Here is a 20,000-nt window from a genome sequence, read left to right as displayed (position 1 = left end):
TGTTGAGCTCGTCTGTGCTAGCGTTAGCATGTTGAGCTTGTCTGTGCTAGCGTTAGCATGTTGAGCTCGTCTGTGCTAGCGTTAGCATGTTGAGCTCGTCTGTGCTAGCGTTAGCATGTTGAGCTTGTCTGTGCTAGTGTTAGCATGTTGAGCTCGTCTGTGCTAGCGTTAGCATGTTGAGCTCGTCTGTGCTAGCGTTAGCATGTTGAGCTCGTCTGTGCTAGCGTTAGCATGTTGAGCTCGTCTGTGCTAGCGTTAGCATGTTGAGCTCTCTAAATGGCGGTGTGGTTGTGTTCCTCCCAGGGCACCTGGACATGGTGCGCTTCCTGCTGGAGGCAGGGGCTGACCAGGAGCACAAGACAGACGAGATGCACACAGCCCTCATGGAGGCCTGTATGGTGAGACTACCACACACACACACACACACACACACACACACACTGACACAAAACACACAGTTGACTGACAACCCTATGCACAAAACACTGCAATATATCTCTTACAACAACTTTATGAACCCCACAACACATTTAAAACTGTAAAAACATTCATTACATTCATTACAAACTAAAAAAAATGGGCTATAACAGACTGTAAGACGTTATAACTGCTCATAAGACAGGCTATAAGACTGTAAGAGGTTATAACTGCTCATAAGACAGGCTATAAGACTGTAAGAGGTTATAACTGCTCATAAGACGGGCTATAAGACTGTAAGAGGTTATAACTGCTCATAAGACAGGCTATAAGACTAAGAGGATTTATAACTGCTCATAAGACAGGCTATAAGACTAAGGTTATAACTGCTCATAAGACAGGCTATAACAGACTGTAAGAGGTTATAACTGCTCATAAGACAGGCTATAAGACTGTAAGAGGTTATAACTGCTCATAAGACAGGCTATAACAGACTAAGAGGTTATAACTGCTCATAAGACAGGCTATAACAGACTAAGAGGTTATAACTGCTCATAAGACAGGCTATAAGACTGTAAGAGGTTATAACTGCTCAAAAGACAGGCTATAAGACTGTAAGAGGTTATAACTGCTCATAAGACAGGCTATGACTGTAAGAGGTTATAACTGCTCATAAGACAGGCTATAACAGACTGTAAGAGGTTATAACTGCTCATAAGACAGGCTATAACAGACTGTAAGAGGTGATAACTGCTCATAAGACAGGCTATAAGACTGTAAGAGGTTATAACTGCTCATAAGACAGGCTATAACAGACTGTAAGAGGTTATAACTGCTCATAAGACGGGCTATAACAGACTGTAGTAGTTGTAACCCCCCTCTCATCCCCGGGCAGGATGGGCATGTGGAGGTGGCCCGACTGCTGTTGGACAGCGGGGCCCAGGTCAACATGCCTGCGGACTCCTTCGAGTCACCTCTGACCCTGGCGGCGTGCGGGGGTCACGTGGAGCTGGCGGCGCTGCTCATCGAGCGCGGCGCCAACCTGGAGGAGGTGAACGACGAAGGCTACACGCCCCTGATGGAGGCCGCCAGGGAGGGCCACGAGGAGATGGTAGCCCTGCTGCTGGCACAAGGCAGGTCTCTCTCTGGCTCCCCGAATCTCTCTCTCTCTCCGCGTCTCCCGTCTCTCTGCTGCTCCTGGCACAGGATTGGTCCCACGGTCTTGTAACCAGAAGCTCAGTTATTATTCATCTCTTGGAATATGCACCGGCTCTCAGACCAGGATGTCCCATCGTCCTGGTGCCGCATAAGATGGGTCTATCTTGGACTCTTCATCTGGCTCGCTTTCTTCACCTCTTTTCCACCTTTCTTCACCTCTTTTCCACCTTTCTTCACCTCTTTTCCACCTCTTCTTTCAATCATTCAATCACCCAAAGCTTTATTTGTATAGCACATTTCATACCCAGAGGCAACACAATGCGCTTTACAGAGAACAAGGGAGGTGGGCATACGACCCACCTCTATATATTCCAGAGGGAAGCAAAAAAACAGTATCACAGGTCAAAAAACTGACCTCTCAACAAGGCGATCGAGCAGGCTCCTGGAGTATGTTTGTCTAACGGCTAAGAACATTTATAGAGCAATAAATTACATTAAATTACATTTTCAGAGCAAAGAGGGCTAAAAATATCATAGGAGAGACATGGCAACCTCTTTCACTCTTTTATTCTCTTTCTCGTTCTCCCTCCCTCCTTCCCTCCCTCCCTCCCTCCAGGCGCCAACATCAACGGGCAGACGGAGGAGACGCAGGAGACGGCGCTGACGCTGGCGTGCTGCGGGGGCTTCCTGGAGGTGGCCGACTTCCTCATCAAGGCCGGCGCCGACATCGAGCTGGGCTGCTCCACGCCGCTGATGGAGGCGGCGCAGGAGGGTCACCTGGAGCTGGTCAAGTACCTGCTGGCCGCAGGTCAGGACGCTATGAATGAAAATATATACTTGGTTTAAGGTTTAAGGTAGATTTCAAAGAACACGAGATGTGGTCGATTCAAGCGGGTTTTAAACAAAAGACAATAGTTTTATTCTTTGTTACGATTTGCAAAACGGACTCTGAAAACAGGAAGTGTTTCCGAGGATCAGAGCGGTGAATCTGACTCGGGAGTGATGCCTTATAACCTGAGAAAGGAAGTGACATGCAGTTTCAGGATGAAGAGGACAGGGAAGTGATGTCACACAACCAAATTGTAGTTTTAACAGACCGATTCTAGGGGAACGAACTACAAAGTTAGAACAGTAGTCAGGTAGGAAAACAGAAAAGAACAAATGGTGTGGGTAACATTAGTGAGACTGAAATTTCATTCACAATACACGCGTCACACTGCGTTCAAAATAAAACACCTTGTCTGGCTACACCACAACCGCTCTTTAACCCTTTCTGATGTGTGTGAACGAGCGGGTGGGTGTTGGCCGGAGTGCTCCCTGAAGCATACGAACAAATACGATTAGAACGTCTGTTTACGATTGACGCGGCATCTGCGTTTTGTGACGAGCACCACTCTTATTCACATAAACATTCCGCGCGAAATAAGTCTCAACTGCTGTTCCTGCGTCCTCGGTATGAGCGGCCATTTATTTAACGCGGTTCAGTCTCAGCCAAGGGCCCTTTCTCTATGCGTTCTTGTCCGTACTTGCGTCCTTGTGAACTTGTGAAACGTCATCAGTCGGAGCCTGAAGTACTGTTCCAATTCAAAAGTACGCAGTACTTTTGTCCCAAGTCCGCATCAGTCCGTCCCAAGTCCGCATCAAATGCAAGGATGTGTTCTTGCTCCACCCATTTGATCGACGATGCATCGGAGCAGACTTGTGTGGACTTGAGACAGCCAGATATCCCAGAATTCATTTCACATCGAGAACGGTTGTTAGGGCAACATCATTGAAAATGGCTATCTAAATAATCTATCTAAACTAGTAGAAACGGACGTTTGGATAAAACGGCCACATAATTGGTTTCAATGGTGGTAATTATCCGCATGAAAAGCAATGAAAACGTAAAGATATTTACTTTAAAACAGTTTAAAACGCTTTTCAAAATCCTAGCAATGGCGGCTGCCGGTGTCCACACAAAACAAGCTGAGAACGTGACGTCAACAAGAACGCTGCTGTTCCAACTGCTGAATGACTGAACCTGCGTCCTCCCGTCCTCGGAAGTTCATACTCTGATGAGAACTTCCCAAGTCTGGACTAGCAAGGATGCAAGTCCCAACTTCACATACTTGGAATTGAGAAACGGCCAAGATGTCCGCTGCTAGCTAGTCTTGTGTCAGTTCGGTGTTGTGACCGATCATCACATGACTCTCTGCGCCCTCTCTCCACGCTCAGGAGCCAACGTCCACGCTACCACGGCGACGGGCGACACGGCGCTGACCTACGCCTGCGAGAACGGGCACACGGACGTGGGAGACGTGCTGCTGCAGACCGGAGCTGACCTGGTGAGACACTGACCCCTGACCTCCCCACATCCCCACACTCCCCAGATTCAGCCCTGATTAACCATATCTGACCCTCATCCCCACGCTCAGGCCTGAAGTAACCATATCTGACCCTCATCCCCAGACTCATCCCTGATTAACCATATCTGACCCTCATCCCCACGCTCAGGCCTGAAGTAACCATATCTGACCCTCATCCCCAGACTCATCCCTGAAGTAATCATATCTGACCCTCATCCCCAGACTCATCCCTGATTAACCATATCTGACCCTCATCCCCACGCTCAGGCCTGAAGTAACCATATCTGACCCTCATCCCCAGACTCATCCCTGATTAACCATATCTGACCCTCATCCCCAGACTCATCCCTGAAGTAACCATATCTGACCCTCATCCCCAGACTCATCCCTGATTAACCATATCTGACCCTCATCCCCAGACTCATCCCTGAAGTAACCATATCTGACCCTCATCCCCAGACTCATCCCTGATTAACCATATCTGACCCTCATCCCCAGACTCATCCCTGATTAACCATATCTGACCCTCATCTACCGTGTGTGTAATAACCATGGCTGACTAGTGAACAGGTGTAATAACCATGTCTGACTAGTGAACAGGTGTAATAACCATGTCTGACTAGTGAACAGGTGTAATAACCATGTCTGACTAGTGAACAGGTGTAATAACCATGTCTGACTAGTGAACAGGTGTAATAACCATGTCTGACTAGTGAACAGGTGTAATAACCATGTCTGACTAGTGAACAGGTGTAATAACCATGTCTGACTAGTGAACATGCGTGTAATAACCATGTCTGACTAGTGAACACGTGTGTAATAACCATGTCTGACTAGTGAACACGCATGTAATAACCATGACTGACTAGTGAACACGCATGTAATAACCATGACTGACTAGTGAACACGTGTGTAATAACCATGACTGACTAGTGAACATGCGTGTAATAACCATGACTGACTAGTGAACACGCGTGTAATAACCATGTCTGACTAGTGAACACGCGTGTAATAAACATGGCGGACTAGTGAACACGCATGTAATAACCATGACTGACTAGTGAACACGCATGTAATAACCATGACTGACTAGTGAACACGTGTGTAATAACCATGACTGACTAGTGAACATGCGTGTAATAACCATGACTGACTAGTGAACACGCGTGTAATAACCATGACTGACTAGTGAACACACGTGTAATAAACATGGACTAGTGAACACGCGTGTAATAACCATGTCTGACTAGTGAACACGCGTGTAATAACCATGACTGACTAGTGAACATGTGTAATAACCATGTCTGACTAGTGAACACGCGTGTAATAACCATGACTGACTAGTGAACACGCATGTAATAACCATGTCTGACTAGTAAACACGCGTGTAATAACCATGGCTGACTAGTGAACAGGTGTAATAACCATGGCTGACTAGTGAACAGGTGTAATAACCATGACTGACTAGTGAACACGCATGTAATAACCATGACTGACTAGTGAACACGTGTGTAATAACCATGGCTGACTAGTGAACAGGTGTAATAACCATGGCTGACTAGTGAACATGTGTAATAATAACCATGTCTGACTAGTGAACATGTGTAATAACCATGTCTGACTAGTGAACAGGTGTAATAACCATGACTGACTAGTGAACACGTGTAATAACCATGGCTGACTAGTGAACAGGTGTAATAACCATGGCTGACTAGTGAACACACGTGTAATAACCATGGCTGACTAGTGAACAGGTGTAATAACCATGGCTGACTAGTGAACAGGTGTAATAACCATGTCTGACTAGTGAACACACGTGTAATAACCATGACTGACTAGTGAACAGGTGTAATAACCATGGCTGACTAGTGAACAGGTGTAATAACCATGTCTGACTAGTGAACAGGTGTAATAACCATGTCTGACTAGTGAACAGGTGTAATAACCATGGCTGACTAGTGAACATGTGTAATAACCATGTCTGACTAGTGAACATGTGTAATAACCATGTCTGACTAGTGAACAGGTGTAATAACCATGTCTGACTAGTGAACACGCATGTAATAACCATGACTGACTAGTGAACATGTGTAATAACCATGTCTGACTAGTGAACATGTGTAATAACCATGTCTGACTAGTGAACAGGTGTAATAACCATGTCTGACTAGTGAACACGCGTGTAATAACCATGACTGACTAGTGAACACGCGTGTAATAACCATGACTGACTAGTGAACAGGTGTAATAACCATGTCTGACTAGTGAACAGGTGTAATAACCATGTCTGACTAGTGAACAGGTGTAATAACCATGTCTGACTAGTGAACACGCGTGTAATAACCATGTCTGACTAGTGAAAACACGTGTAATAACCATGTCTGACTAGTGAACACGCGTGTAATAACCATGTCTGACTAGTGAACACACGTGTAATAACCATGTCTGACTAGTGAACACGCGTGTAATAACCATGACTGACTAGTGAACACGTGTGTAATAACCATGACTGACTAGTGAACACGTGTGTAATAACCATGTCTGACTAGTGAACACGCTGTAATAACCATGTCTGACTAGTGAACACGCGTGTAATAACCATGTCTGACTAGTGAACATGTGTAATAACCATGTCTGACTAGTGAACAGGTGTAATAACCATGTCTGACTAGTGAACATGTGTAATAACCATGTCTGACTAGTGAACATGTGTAATAACCATGGCTGACTAGTGAACACGCGTGTAATAACCATGTCTGACTAGTGAACACGCGTGTAATAACCATGGCTGACTAGTGAACAGGTGTAATAACCATGACTGACTAGTGAACATGTGTAATAACCATGACTGTGTGTTTTCTCTGGGCAGGAGCACGAGTCTGAGGGCGGCAGGACTCCTCTGATGAAAGCAGCCAGAGCCGGACACCTGTGTACCGTCCAGTTCCTCATCAGCAAAGGTACAGGTCTGGCTACACACACACACACACACACACAGACGCGCGCGCACACACACGGACACATACGCTCACACACACACACACGGTCACATGCACACACACACGGTCACATACGCACGCACACACACACACACACACACACATGGTCACATACGCTCACACACACACACACACACACACACACACGGTCACATACACGCACACACAAACGGTCACATACACACACATACACACGGATACACACACACGGAGACATGCGCTCGCACACACACACACACACACACACACACACTCTTTCATGGTCGTGATCTCAACCTTGAGCTGAACCTGGAGCTCTCTAAAAACGGACAACGTTGTTGTATCTAATGCATCCGACCCAAAGGTGAACATGAGCCGCTGAAGGTCAGTGGCTCAATAGATGGTCATTAGTGGTATTGAGAGACCAGGGACACACCCACCTGACTCTGACCCCGCCCCCCTCACCTGACTCTGACCCCGCCCCCTCCACACAGGTGCTAACGTGAACAGAGCCACCGCTAACAACGACCACACCGTGGTGTCGTTGGCCTGCGCCGGAGGTCACCTGGCCGTGGTCGAGCTGCTATTGGCCCACGGCGCTGACCCCACCCACAGACTCAAGGTGAGCGCACCTGTCTGACCAGGGCAGCCTGCTCGTTAGGCAGCCCGGAGACCAATTACCAACACCAATTAGAAAACCACCCGTCCAAATGTATCAAATGTATTAAAGATGAATTTTCAGTGTTGTGAGTGAGTTGTCAGTTTGCTGATTGATTGACTTTTATTTTTGGAATAAAATAAAATAATAATTATATATATATTTTTTAAATCTATATTTATATATATATTATATTAGATATGAGTTTATTAGATATTATATATAATAAATAAATAATATATTAAAATTAAAAAATTAAATTATTTTGCGGTGTACAAATGTTAATTTTCCTTTGCTTCCATGTCTTATGAAACAATTTAAAAAGAACATGCGACAGACATGGAAATAACAGCTCACGGAGTTGAGCAACTCAGCCCAGTTGGATGTAGAATACTGATCTCTCCGCTGATCTCTCCTCGGCCCCAGGACGGGTCCACCAATACTGATCTAACGCTGAATGAATGAATGAATGAATGAATGAATGAATGAAGGAACGAAGGAACGAATGAAGGAACGAACGAACGAACGCTGATCTGTCCTCTGCCCCCAGGATGGGTCCACCATGCTGATAGAAGCAGCGAAGGGGGGTCACACCATCGTGGTGTCCTACCTGCTGGACTACCCCAACAACATCCTGTCTGTCCCCACGCCCGACCTGGCACAACTCACCCCCCCCTCACACGACCACTCCCAGGTACACGCACACACACACACACACACACACACACGACCATTCCCAGGTACACACACACACACACACACACACACACACACACACACACACCCCTCACACGACCACTCCCAGGTACGCACGCGCACACACACACACACACACACACACCCCCCCTCACACGACCACTCCCAGGTACACACACACACACACACACACATATATCCCTCTATAACACATCTGTATACATACACACACACACACACACACACACACACCACTATAACATACATCTGTATACATACACACACACACACACACCCCACGACAACACACACACACACACCCCACGACAACACACATCTGTATACATACACACTCATGCACTCCCAGCACACATACATGGATACACACACACACACACACACACACCAACCTTAGTATCAATAAACATATGAATTATGCACTCAGAACTACGATGACGATGATGATGATGATTTTGCATACCGATTCAATGAATGTGTGTATTTTGTTGTACCCCCCCAGGCCCCCAGAGTTCCCTTCCAGGCCCTGGCCATGGTGGTGCCCCCCCAGGAGCCTGACAGAGCCCCCTCCACCCTCAACACCCCCCCACCCGTCACCAGTAAAGGTCAGGACCCCCGCTCTACTCACCAGGCTCACCGGGCCGGCCCACACACACACACACCCACGGCCAACCTTGATACCCTAAAGCAGTGTTTCCCAAAGTGTGGGGCGCAGGTGGGGTGGGAAAAAAAGAAGGGGAAAAAAAAGCACGTTTTGATTAATATATTATTCAAATTATTATTATTATTATTATTTGGGTTTGAGGCCTAATTATTTCGCAGTGGCCAAATTTGTTCATTTTTGAATAAAATATAAAACTAAAATTGGACCTTTTTGTTGTCTTGTTATTAGTAGTAAAGGAAATGCCATGTTTGTACAATAGCCTTTAATTAATTCTACCAATCTATGTGGGGCCCCGAAATATTTCCCATTACCCAAGTGGCGCCTGATTGAAAAGGTTTAGGAACCACTGCCCTAACGTAACAAGCTCCGCCCCCTCCTCCCATCCCCCAGGTGCGTCCAAGCAGCGCACGGGCGGCCCCCAGCAGGCCGCGCCCGGAGCGGCGTTCGTCCCGGAGGGGGGCGGCGAGCCCCTGCAGCCCTTCCTGCCCTACCAGCCCCTGGAGTGCATCGTGGAGGAGACGGAGGGCAAGCTGAACCAGCTGGGCCAGCGGATCAGCGCCATCGAGAAGGCCCAGCTGCAGTCCCTGGAGCTCATCCAGGGGGAGCCGCTCACCAAGGACAAGATCGAGGAGCTGAAGAAGAGCAGGGAGGAACAGGTGAGGGTGAGACGGGATCCTTTATCACGTTAAACTAGGTGAGGGTGAGACAGGATCCTTTATCACGTTAAACTAGGTGAGGGTGAGACAGGATCCTTTATCACATTAAACCAGCTGAGGGTGAGACAGGATACTTTATCACGTTAAACCAGCTGAGGGTGAGACAGGATGCTTTATCACGTTCAACCAGCTGAGGGTGAGACAGGATCCTTTATCACGTTCAACCAGGTGAGGGTGAGACAGGATCCTTTATCATGTTAAACCAGGTGAGGGTGAGACAGGATCCTTTATCACGTTAAACTAGGTGAGGGTGAGACAGGATCCTTTATCACGTTAAACAATGTGAGGGTGAGACAGTATCCTTTATCACGTTAAACCAGCTGAGGGTGAGACAGGATCCTTTATCACGTTAAACCAGCTGAGGGTGAGACAGGATCCTTTATCACGTTAAACTAGGTGAGGGTGAGACAGGATCCTTTATCAACATTAAACCAGGTGAGGGTGAGACAGGATCCTTTATCCTATTAAACCAGGTGAGGGTGAGACAGGATCCTTTATCATGTTAAACCAGGTGAGGGTGAGACAGGATCCTTTATCACGTTAAACCAGGTGAGGGTGAGACAGGATCCTTTATCACGTTAAACCAGGTGAGGGTGAGACAGGATCCTTTATCACGATCAACCAGGTGAGGGTGAGACAGGATCCTTTATCACGTTCAACCAGGTGAGGGTGAGACAGGATCCTTTATCACGTTAAACCAGGTGAGGGTGAGACAGGATCCTTTATCACGTTAAACCAGCTGAGGGTGAGACAGGATTCTTTATCACATTAAACCATCTGAGGGTGAGACAGGCACCTAAGCCAGGTGAGGGTGAGACAGGCACCTAAACCATCTGAGGGTGAGACAGGCCGGGCCGGCGCGCTGACAGACAGGTCTCTGGGCCCGCAGGTGCAGAAGAAGAAGAAGATCCTGAAGGAGCTCCAGAAGGTGGAGCGTCAGCTGCAGCTCAAGACCCAGCAGCAGTTCACCAAGGAGTACATGGAGGCCAAGGGCCTCAGGGACGACCAATCCCTGCTGCCGCCCGGCCACCCGGCGGGGGCGGAGCCTCCCGGAGCCCCGCCCCTTCCCCCGCACGCCGCCGCCGCGCTGCCAGGCGACCACGACGACCAGGAGGAGGAGGAGGGTTGCCACGACGACCACAACCAGGAGGAGGAGGCGGAGGGTTGCCACGACGACCAGGAAGGCCAGCCTCATCCGCCTCCGCCGCCGGCGAGGGATGAGGAAGACGAGGATGAGGAGGAGGAGGATGAAGAGGAGGAGGAGGACTACGCCAAGCTCCCCCAGGTGGACACCCTCCTCCACAGGGAGGCGCAGCCGCGCCACCCCCCTCCTCCTCCTCCGCCCCACCAGAGCTCCGCCCCGCCCCCCCTGCTCACCCTGGTCTCCCAGCAGCAGTCCACGGACTTCGGCTCGGCCGACTACCCCGGTCCCGGGTCCGAGGGCTGCACTCCCGGCCCCGAGCTGCAGAGGGCGCTGGCGAACCAGCACCAGATGCTGGGCCTGGGGGCGGGGCTTCTCGCCCAGGCCCCGCCCCCAGACGGACTCATGGTCGCCACCCCCGCTCAGACGCTCACCGACACACTGGACGACATCATGGCAGGTGTGTGTGTGCGTGTGTGTGTACAAGTTCATATTATAGCACTATTTTCTCTTGTCTTAAGTCCTTTGAGATATTCTCTATGCTAGCAAAGGTAGTTATATTAACATCTCTCCTTTTGTCTCCCTTCCTCTGTACTCTTGTCACTTCTCCTCCTCCTCCCTGTCCTCCCTCTCCCCCTTCCCCTCTCCTCCTGCCTCTCCTCCCTCTCCTCCTCCCCCTCTCCTCCCTCTCCCCCTCTCCTCCTTCTCCCCCTCTCCTCCTTCTCCCCCTCTCCTCCCTCTCCTCCCTCTCCTCCTCCCCCTCTCCTCCTCCCCCTCTCCTCCTCCCTCTCCCCCTCCCCCTCTCCTCCCCCTCTCCAACCCCTCTCCCCCCTCTCCTCCCTCTCCCCCTCCCCCAGCGGTGAGCAGCAGAGTGCCCATGTTGAACGCCACGACGTCCCCCGCCCCTCAGAGCCCCACCCACAATGCCACTCCCCCCTCCCTCCTCCCGCTCTACCCCACCGTGGACATCGACGCTCACGTGAGTCCCTCCCCCACAAATGTCCACAAATATCATTGTTTTTCCCCCAGACGTTCTTGCGGCAGCAAGGGCTTCTGGGTAATGAGATTGTGTGTCTGTGTGTGGTCAGACCGAGAGCAACCACGACACGGCGTTGACCCTGGCGTGCGCCGGGGGTCACGAGGAGCTGGTGTCGGTCCTCATCGCCAGAGGAGCCAACATCGAGCATCGCGACAAGAAGGGTAGGAGCTACACACACGCACACGCACACGCACACACACAAGCAAATACCTCCCATCTACATTCATGTGAAAGGAGGGAATTTCACTGCCTCGTAAAAAGAGCCTTTCTGTTCTGAATCCATATGTCGGATGTGTTGGTTGGACTTTATGAACCTGGTTTAAGTGTCGTAGTCTCAAGATCACTGTTGGTGTTTGTTCTGTGAAATCCTGGGTCTGTGTGTTTCTCAGTACGGTATAGAATCCTAACCCTGCCTCTCCTCCTCTACCTCTTTCTTCTTGTCCTCTCCTCCTCTTCCTCTCCTCCTCCTCTCCTCTTCCTCTTCTCCTCTCCTCCTCTTCCTATTCTCTTCCTCCTCTTTTCTCCTCCTCCTCTCCTCTTCTCCTCCTCTTCCTCTCCTCCTCCTCTGCTCTTCTCCTCCTCTCCTCCTCTTCCTCTCCTCCTCTTCCTCTCCTCCTCTCCTCTTCTCCTCCTCTCCTCCTCTTCCTCTCCTCCTCTTCCTATTCTCCTCCTCCTCTTCCTCTCCTCCTCCTCTCCTCCTTCCTATTATCCTCTTCTCCTCCTCCTCCTCTTCCTCTTCCTTTTCTCCTCCTCCTCTCCTCTTCTCCTCCTCTCCTCCTCTTCCTCTCCTCCTCCTCCTCCTCTTCTCCTCCTCCTCTCCTCTTCTCCTCCTCTCCTCCTCTTCCTCTCCTCCTCCTCCTCCTCTCCTCCTCCTCTCCTCTTCTCCTCCTCTCCTCCTTCCTATTATCCTCTTCTCCTCCTCCTCCTCTCCTCCTCTTCCTATTCTCTTCTCCTCCTCCTCCTCTCCTCTCCTCCTCCTCTCAGGTTTCACTCCTCTCATCCTGGCCGCCACGGCGGGTCACGTGGGCGTGGTCGAGATCCTATTGGACAAAGGCGGGGACATCGAGGCCCAATCGGAGCGGACCAAAGACACGCCCCTGTCCCTGGCGTGCTCTGGAGGGAGGCAGGAGGTGAGAGGTCAAGAGGTCAACATTAGTTTAGTGTAAAGAACGTAAAAAACCCCCAAGTCTTAATTTTCCTTTTCAGAAGCAGAGAATATTTTATTGGTTTTTCTGAAGAGGCGTTCTTTCTTTAATATTGAAGAGGCGTTTGTTGATCAATAATAAAGCGAAGAGAAAGAAGTCAGTTTCCTCCAGCTCAGCCCAGCTCCGACTGTCCACATGTCGAAGTGTCCTTGAGCAAGACACCTAACCCCAAATTGCTCCCAATGAGCAGGTTAGCACCTTGCATGGTAGCTACCGCAATTGGTGTGTGAATGGATGAATGAGAGACCATTGTAAAGCGCTTTGAGTGCCGCTAAGGTGGAAAAGCGCTATATAATGCAGTCCATTTACCATTTATTGCTCTGTCCCGAACTACATTACATTACAGTCATCTAGCAGACGCTTTATCCAAAGCGACTTACAATAATTTTATTTAACGTAGGAAGTCAGTGTACTACTACTCACCACAAGTGAATCTCCTTTCTAAACAAGTGACTAAGAGCATAATCTAGTGCTGAGGGCAAGAATAGCAAACTAAAAATACAGTAGGTGCTTTAACTCCCTCAGGCCTCTGCTGATTTTATTCATCTTTGTGATTTTGGTGTCTAATCTAAATTTCATCCACTTAACACACACTTACTCCAAGTGATTGATCTTTTTATTTGAAGGGCTCTCACAGCTACATTAATCAATAATTTGGTCAGTATCATATTCAGCTTGTAAATAGATTCTACAAACACAAAAGTTATAAAGACTATTTTTTCTGACCTCACAAATATTGTAAAAACACACCCTAAACAATAGTGATGAATTGTTTTGTCAATATGAAAGTTGTTCATCAAAGTCTTTTATGTAATGATAGCAAAATTATTTAGAACATCTTTGATCTAAATAGCACAAAAAAAAGGGGTTTAGTCACAATAGTTCCCAAATTTAGCAGGCTAGTTAGTAGGCAATCAGAATATTAATTACCCACACCACACCCCTACCACACCCCCGTGATCTGTCACAATGGGCCACCATCTTGGACAAAGGACAGTAACAGCCCCGTTGTCTGGGGTTTAAGAGGGAGGATCCTGGTAGTACTTGTTGACGTTGTACTGTACCACACTGAGGCCTGCTGTTCCCCTCCCTGCCAGGTGGTGGAGCTGTTGCTGCTTCGAGGGGCCAACAAGGAGCACCGCAACGTGTCCGACTACACGCCCCTCAGCCTGGCTGCTTCCGGAGGCTACGTCAACATCATCAAGATCCTCCTCAACGCCGGGGCGGAGATCAACTCCAGGTGACCCCTGACCCTGGCTGCTGTTCCTCTGTCCTCCATCTTCAACTTCTTCTGCCCCCCCCCCCCCTCTCTGTCTTTCTACCTCTAGCTCCATCTGCCTGTCTCTCTCCTCTCTCTCTCTCTCTCTCTCTCTCTCTCTCTCTCTGTCTCTCTCTCTGTCTCTCTCTCTGTCTCTCTCCTCTGTCTCTCTTCTCTCTCTCTCTCTCTCTCTCTCTCTCTCTCTCTCTCTCTCTCTCTCTCTGTCTGTCTCTGTCTCTCTCCTCTGTCTCTCTCCTCTGTCTCTCTCTCTGTCTCTCTCTCTGTCTCTCTCCTCTGTCTCTCTCTCTCTCCTGTCTCTCTCTGTCTCTCTGTCTCTCTCTCTGTCTCTCTCTGTCTCTCTCTCTGTCTCTCTCTCTGTCTCTCTCTCTGTCTCTCTCTCTGTCTCCTCTGTCTCTCTCTCTATCTCTCTCCTCTGTCTCTCTCCTCTGTCTCTCTCTCTGTCTGTCTCCTCTCTCTCTCTCCTCTGTCTCTCTATCTCTCTCTCTCTGTCTCTCTCTCTGTCTCTCTCTGTCTCTCTCCTCTGTCTCTCTCTGTCTCTCTCTGTCTCTGTCTCTCTCTGTCTCTCTGTCTCTCTCTCTGTCTCTCTATCTGTCTCTCCTCTGTCTCTCTCTCTGTCTCTATCTTTCTCTCTCTCAATCAAGTCCATCAGTCATATTTAATTATTTTAATAATTTGTTTTATATCTCTTTCTCCCCCTCTCACTCTCCTTCTCTGTCTTTCTCACTCTGTCACTCTCCATTTTTCTGTCTCTCTCTCTGTCCGTGTGTGTCCAGGACGGGTAGTAAGCTGGGCATCTCCCCCCTGATGCTGGCGGCCATGAACGGTCACGTCCCGGCGGTCAAGCTGCTGCTGGACATGGGCTCGGACATCAACGCCCAGATCGAGACCAACCGCAACACGGCGCTGACGCTGGCCTGCTTCCAGGGCCGCGCCGAGGTGGTCAGCCTGCTGCTGGACCGCAAGGCCAACGTGGAGCACCGGGCCAAGGTAACACACACACACACACACACCGCAAGGCCAACGGGCCAAGGTAACACACACACACACACACCGCAAGGCCAACGGGCCAAGGTAACACGCACACGCACACACACACACACACACACACACACACACACACACACCGCAAGGCCAACGTGGAGCACCGGGCCAAGGCAACACACACATGAATGCTCACTTGCACACAGAGACATGTTCACACTTAAACGCACACACACACACACACACACACACTTAATATATCTTCATTTGTGTTCACATTTGACAAGAAATCCTTGAACATACACATACACACACACACACACATTTCGTGCCTACATGAACCTGACCTCTCCCACCACCTTGCTGACCTCTGACCTTGTGTGTGTGTTTGTCAGACGGGACTGACCCCCCTGATGGAGGCGGCGTCGGGGGGCTACGCCGAGGTCGGCCGCGTCCTATTGGACAAGACCGCTGACGTCAACGCCCCCCCGGTGCCCTCGTCCAAAGACACGGCCCTCACCATCGCCGCCGACAAGGGCCACTACAAGTTCTGTGAGCTGCTCCTCATCAGGTGGGCATTACATTACATTACATTACATTACATTACATTACACTACACTACATTACACTACACTACACTACACTACATGACACTACACTACACGACACGACATTACACTACATGACATTACACTACATGACATTACATTACACTACATTACATTATATTACATTACATTACACTACATTACATTACACTACATTACACTACATTATATTACACTACATTACACTACATTACATTACATTACATTATATTACATTACACTACATTATATTACATTACATTACACTACATTATATTACATTACATTACATCACACTACATTATATTACACTACATTACATTACACTACACGACATTACACTACACTACACGACATTACACTACATTACACTACATTACATCACACTACATTATATTACATTACACTACATTACATTACACTACATTACACTACATTACACTACATTACATTACACGACACGACATTACATTACACGACATTACATTACACTACATTACATTACACTACACTACACTACACTACATGACACTACACTACACTACATGACACTACACTACACTACATGACATTACACTACATTACATTACATTACATTACACTACATTACATTACATTACACTACACTACACTACACTACACTACACTACACTACATGACATTACACTACACTACATGACTACACTACATGACACTACACTACACTACATGACACTACACTACATGACATTACACTACATTACATTACATTACATTACATTACACTACATTACATTACACTACATTACATTACATTACATTACATTACATTACATTACATTACACTACATAACATTACATTACATTACACTACATAATATTACACTACATTACATTACATTACATTACACTACATAATATTACACTACATTACATTACATTACATTACACTACACTACATTACACTACATGACACTACACTACATGACATTACACTACATGACATTACATTACATTACACTACATTACATTACATTACATTATATTACACTACACTACATTACACTACATTACACTACATTACATTACACTACACTACACTACATTACACTACACTACATTACATTACACTAAATTACATTACATTACACTAAATTACATTACATTACATTACACTAAATTACATTACACTACACTACATTACATAACACTACATTACATTACATTACACTATAATACATTACATTAGTCATTTAGCAGATGCTTTGGTTCTGGAGAGATGAAGCACTCACAGCTACAGTAGAACATTACATTACAATAATTTAGCTGATGCTTATCTGATGTTATCCAAAGTGACTCTCCTCTCCTCTCCTCTCCTCTCCTCTCCTCTCCTCTCCTCTCCTCTCCTCTCCTCTCCTCTCCTCTCCTCTCCTCTCCTCTCCTCTCCTCTCCTCTCCTCTCCTCTCCTCTCCCTTGCTCACCTGTTGTTCCTCCTCTCTCCCACTAGGGGAGCTCACATCGATGTGAGGAACAAGAAAGGGAACACGCCCTTGTGGCTGGCGGCCAACGGCGGCCATTTTGATGTGGTGCAGCTGCTGGTGCAGGCCGGGGCGGACGTGGACGCCGCCGACAACCGCAAGATCACCCCGCTCATGGCCGCCTTCCGGAAGGTACCGGAACACTCACACACACACACACAGAAAACAAGGTCACTGCACTCCTCCCTTCCAGAAAGTATGCACATAAACACACAAACATATGCATACATTCTCTCTCTCTCTCTCTCTCTCTCTCTCTCTCTCTCTCTCTCTCTCTCTCACACACACACACACACACTGACCCCTGACCTGTGTGTCCCAGGGTCATGTGAAGGTGGTGCAGTACCTGGTGAAGGAGGTCAGCCAGTTCCCGTCCGACATCGAATGCATGAGGTACATCGCCACCATCGCAGACAAGGTAAGACACACACACACACACACACACACACACACACACACACACTAGGAGGACACAGGAGGACTGACACCTCAGGACCAGTTGCTTGATCTTATGCTATACGAACGAAGGAGGCGGCATCTCCTAAAACACAGACGAGACCTGACTCAACCCGACTTGACTAAACATCTGCTGTGACCGGGGAGGGTTGGACTGAGCATGTGCGGTGACTGGGGAGGGTTGGACTGAGCATGTGCGGTGCGTGGGGAGAGTTGGACTGAGCATGTGCGGTGAGTGGGGAGAGTTGGACTGAGCATGTGCGGTGAGTGGGGAGGGTTGGACTGAGCATGTGCGGTGAGTGGGGAGAGTTGGACTGAGCATGTGCGGTGTGTTCAGGACCTGCTGAAGAGGTGCCACCAGTGCATGGAGACCATCGTCAAGGCCAAGGACCAGCAGGCGGCGGAGGCCAACAAGAACGCCAGCATCCTGCTGAAGGAGCTGGACCTGGAGAAGGTAACACCTCCTGTCTGGGAGTATAGACTTCCTGTCTGGGAGTACAGACTTCCTGTCTGGCGATATAGACTTCCTGTCTGGGAGTACAATCTTCCTGTCTGGGTGACTTCCTCATTGGGAGTATAGACTTCCTCACTGGGGGTATAGACTTCCTGTCTGGGGTATAGACTTCCTGTCTGGGGTATAGACTTCCTGTCTGGGGTATAGACTTCCTGTCTGGGGCATAGACTTCCTGTCTGGGGTATAGACTTCCTGTCTGGGGTATAGACTTCTGTCTGGGAGTACAATCTTCCTGTCTGGGTGACTTACTGTCTGAGTTGATGGACTTCCTCACTGGGGGTATAGACTTCCTGTCTGGGGTATAGACTTCCTGTCTGGGGTATAGACTTCTGTCTGGGCGTATAGACTTCTTGTCTGGGGGTATAGACTTCCTGTCTGGGGGTATAGACTTCCTGTCTGGGCGTATAGACTTCCTGAAAGTCAGTAATGCTGATGCACAATGCTGCTTTATTCTCTAACAACTAATCAAAACAGAGGCAAGATGCCCCAAAACAGTCTTTATATAGTGTGTATATATATAGTATATATCCTTAGCAGTATATTGTATATAGCAGCGGTGCTTGTATTTATATAGTGTATATATATATATATAGTATATATCCTTAGCAGTATAGTGTATATAGCAGCGGTGCTTGTATTTATATAGTGTGTATATATATAGTATATATCCTTAGCAGTATAGTGTATATAGCAGCAATGCTTGTATTTATATAGTATATATATATATATAGTATATATCCTTAGCAGTATAGTGTATATAGCAGCAGTGCTTGTATTTATATAGTATATATATATATATATAGTATATATCCTTAGCAGTATAGTGTATATAGCAGCGGTGCTTGTATTATCAGTAACCCTGCTCTGCTTGTGTCCTCAGTCCAGAGAGGAGAGCAAGAAGCAGGCCCTGGCCGCCAAGAGAGAGAAGAGGAAGGAGAAGAGGAAGAAGAAGAAGGAGGAGCAGAAGAGGAAGCAGGAGGTGGAGGAGGAGGCCAAGGTCAAGGTGTCCCCCGAGAGCCTGGAGCAGGACAAGGACTCGGAGTCCGACGGAGACGAGGACCAGAACTCAGGTGTCTTACAATCCTGTTCACAACTTTATTAACCCCCCCATCAGTCAACAGCTACATTTTATACAACTTATAAAAACATATATTTAAAATGGGATATTAGTAAAACTCCACTTTGAGCGGAGAACCTGTTGATTTCTCCTTCCTCCTGTTAGTCTCTGCTTTCCTGTCTCTGTAGAGCTGTTTGTGTTAATTTGACATATGTACGATTTTCATAAGATTTTAAACATAATAGAATTTGGTGGCGACAGCAATGCATATCATTTTTTATAAAAAGAAAAAAAGAAAAAAAAGAAGCTTCAAATCAAATCAAACTTTATTTGTATAGTGCATTTCATACACAGAGGCAACACAATGCGCTTTACTGAGAACAAGGGAGGTGGGCATACGACCCACTCTCTACATATTCCAGAGGAAAGCAAAAAAACAGTTTCACCCGGCGGCCAGAAAAGTGAGCTGTAAAACTTCTTCCTGACCTCTCTCTTCCTGACCTCTCTCTTCCCTGACCCCTCTCTTCCTGACCCCTCTCTTCCCTGACCCCTCTCTTCCTGACCTCTCTTCCCT

General features: G+C 47.8%; 1 protein-coding gene across 1 annotated transcript in view; it reads left to right on the top strand.

Annotated features, from left to right (window-relative positions):
- LOC311307937 (ankyrin repeat and KH domain-containing protein 1-like) overlaps positions 1-20,000 on the top strand; it is a gene marked incomplete at its 5' end in the record, with an annotated part of 44,130 nt that overhangs the window by 15,451 nt on the left and 8,679 nt on the right. Inside the window, 20 exon segments of the mRNA XM_084436833.1 lie at positions 304-398; positions 1,313-1,550; positions 2,192-2,383; positions 3,793-3,902; positions 6,793-6,880; positions 7,393-7,520; positions 8,107-8,250; positions 8,773-8,875; positions 9,325-9,590; positions 10,540-11,251; positions 11,649-11,770; positions 11,880-11,991; positions 12,815-12,960; positions 14,133-14,275; positions 15,088-15,301; positions 15,691-15,866; positions 17,369-17,531; positions 17,722-17,817; positions 18,193-18,309; positions 19,250-19,439. Coding sequence (XP_084292959.1) covers positions 304-398; positions 1,313-1,550; positions 2,192-2,383; positions 3,793-3,902; positions 6,793-6,880; positions 7,393-7,520; positions 8,107-8,250; positions 8,773-8,875; positions 9,325-9,590; positions 10,540-11,251; positions 11,649-11,770; positions 11,880-11,991; positions 12,815-12,960; positions 14,133-14,275; positions 15,088-15,301; positions 15,691-15,866; positions 17,369-17,531; positions 17,722-17,817; positions 18,193-18,309; positions 19,250-19,439 — 3,555 coding nt within the window.

The sequence above is a fragment of the Borostomias antarcticus genome (assembly GCF_949987555.1).
Source record: "Borostomias antarcticus genome assembly, chromosome: 1".
Lineage (NCBI taxonomy): Eukaryota > Metazoa > Chordata > Actinopteri > Stomiiformes > Stomiidae > Borostomias > Borostomias antarcticus.
This window is presented reverse-complemented; position numbering and strand designations above follow the sequence as displayed.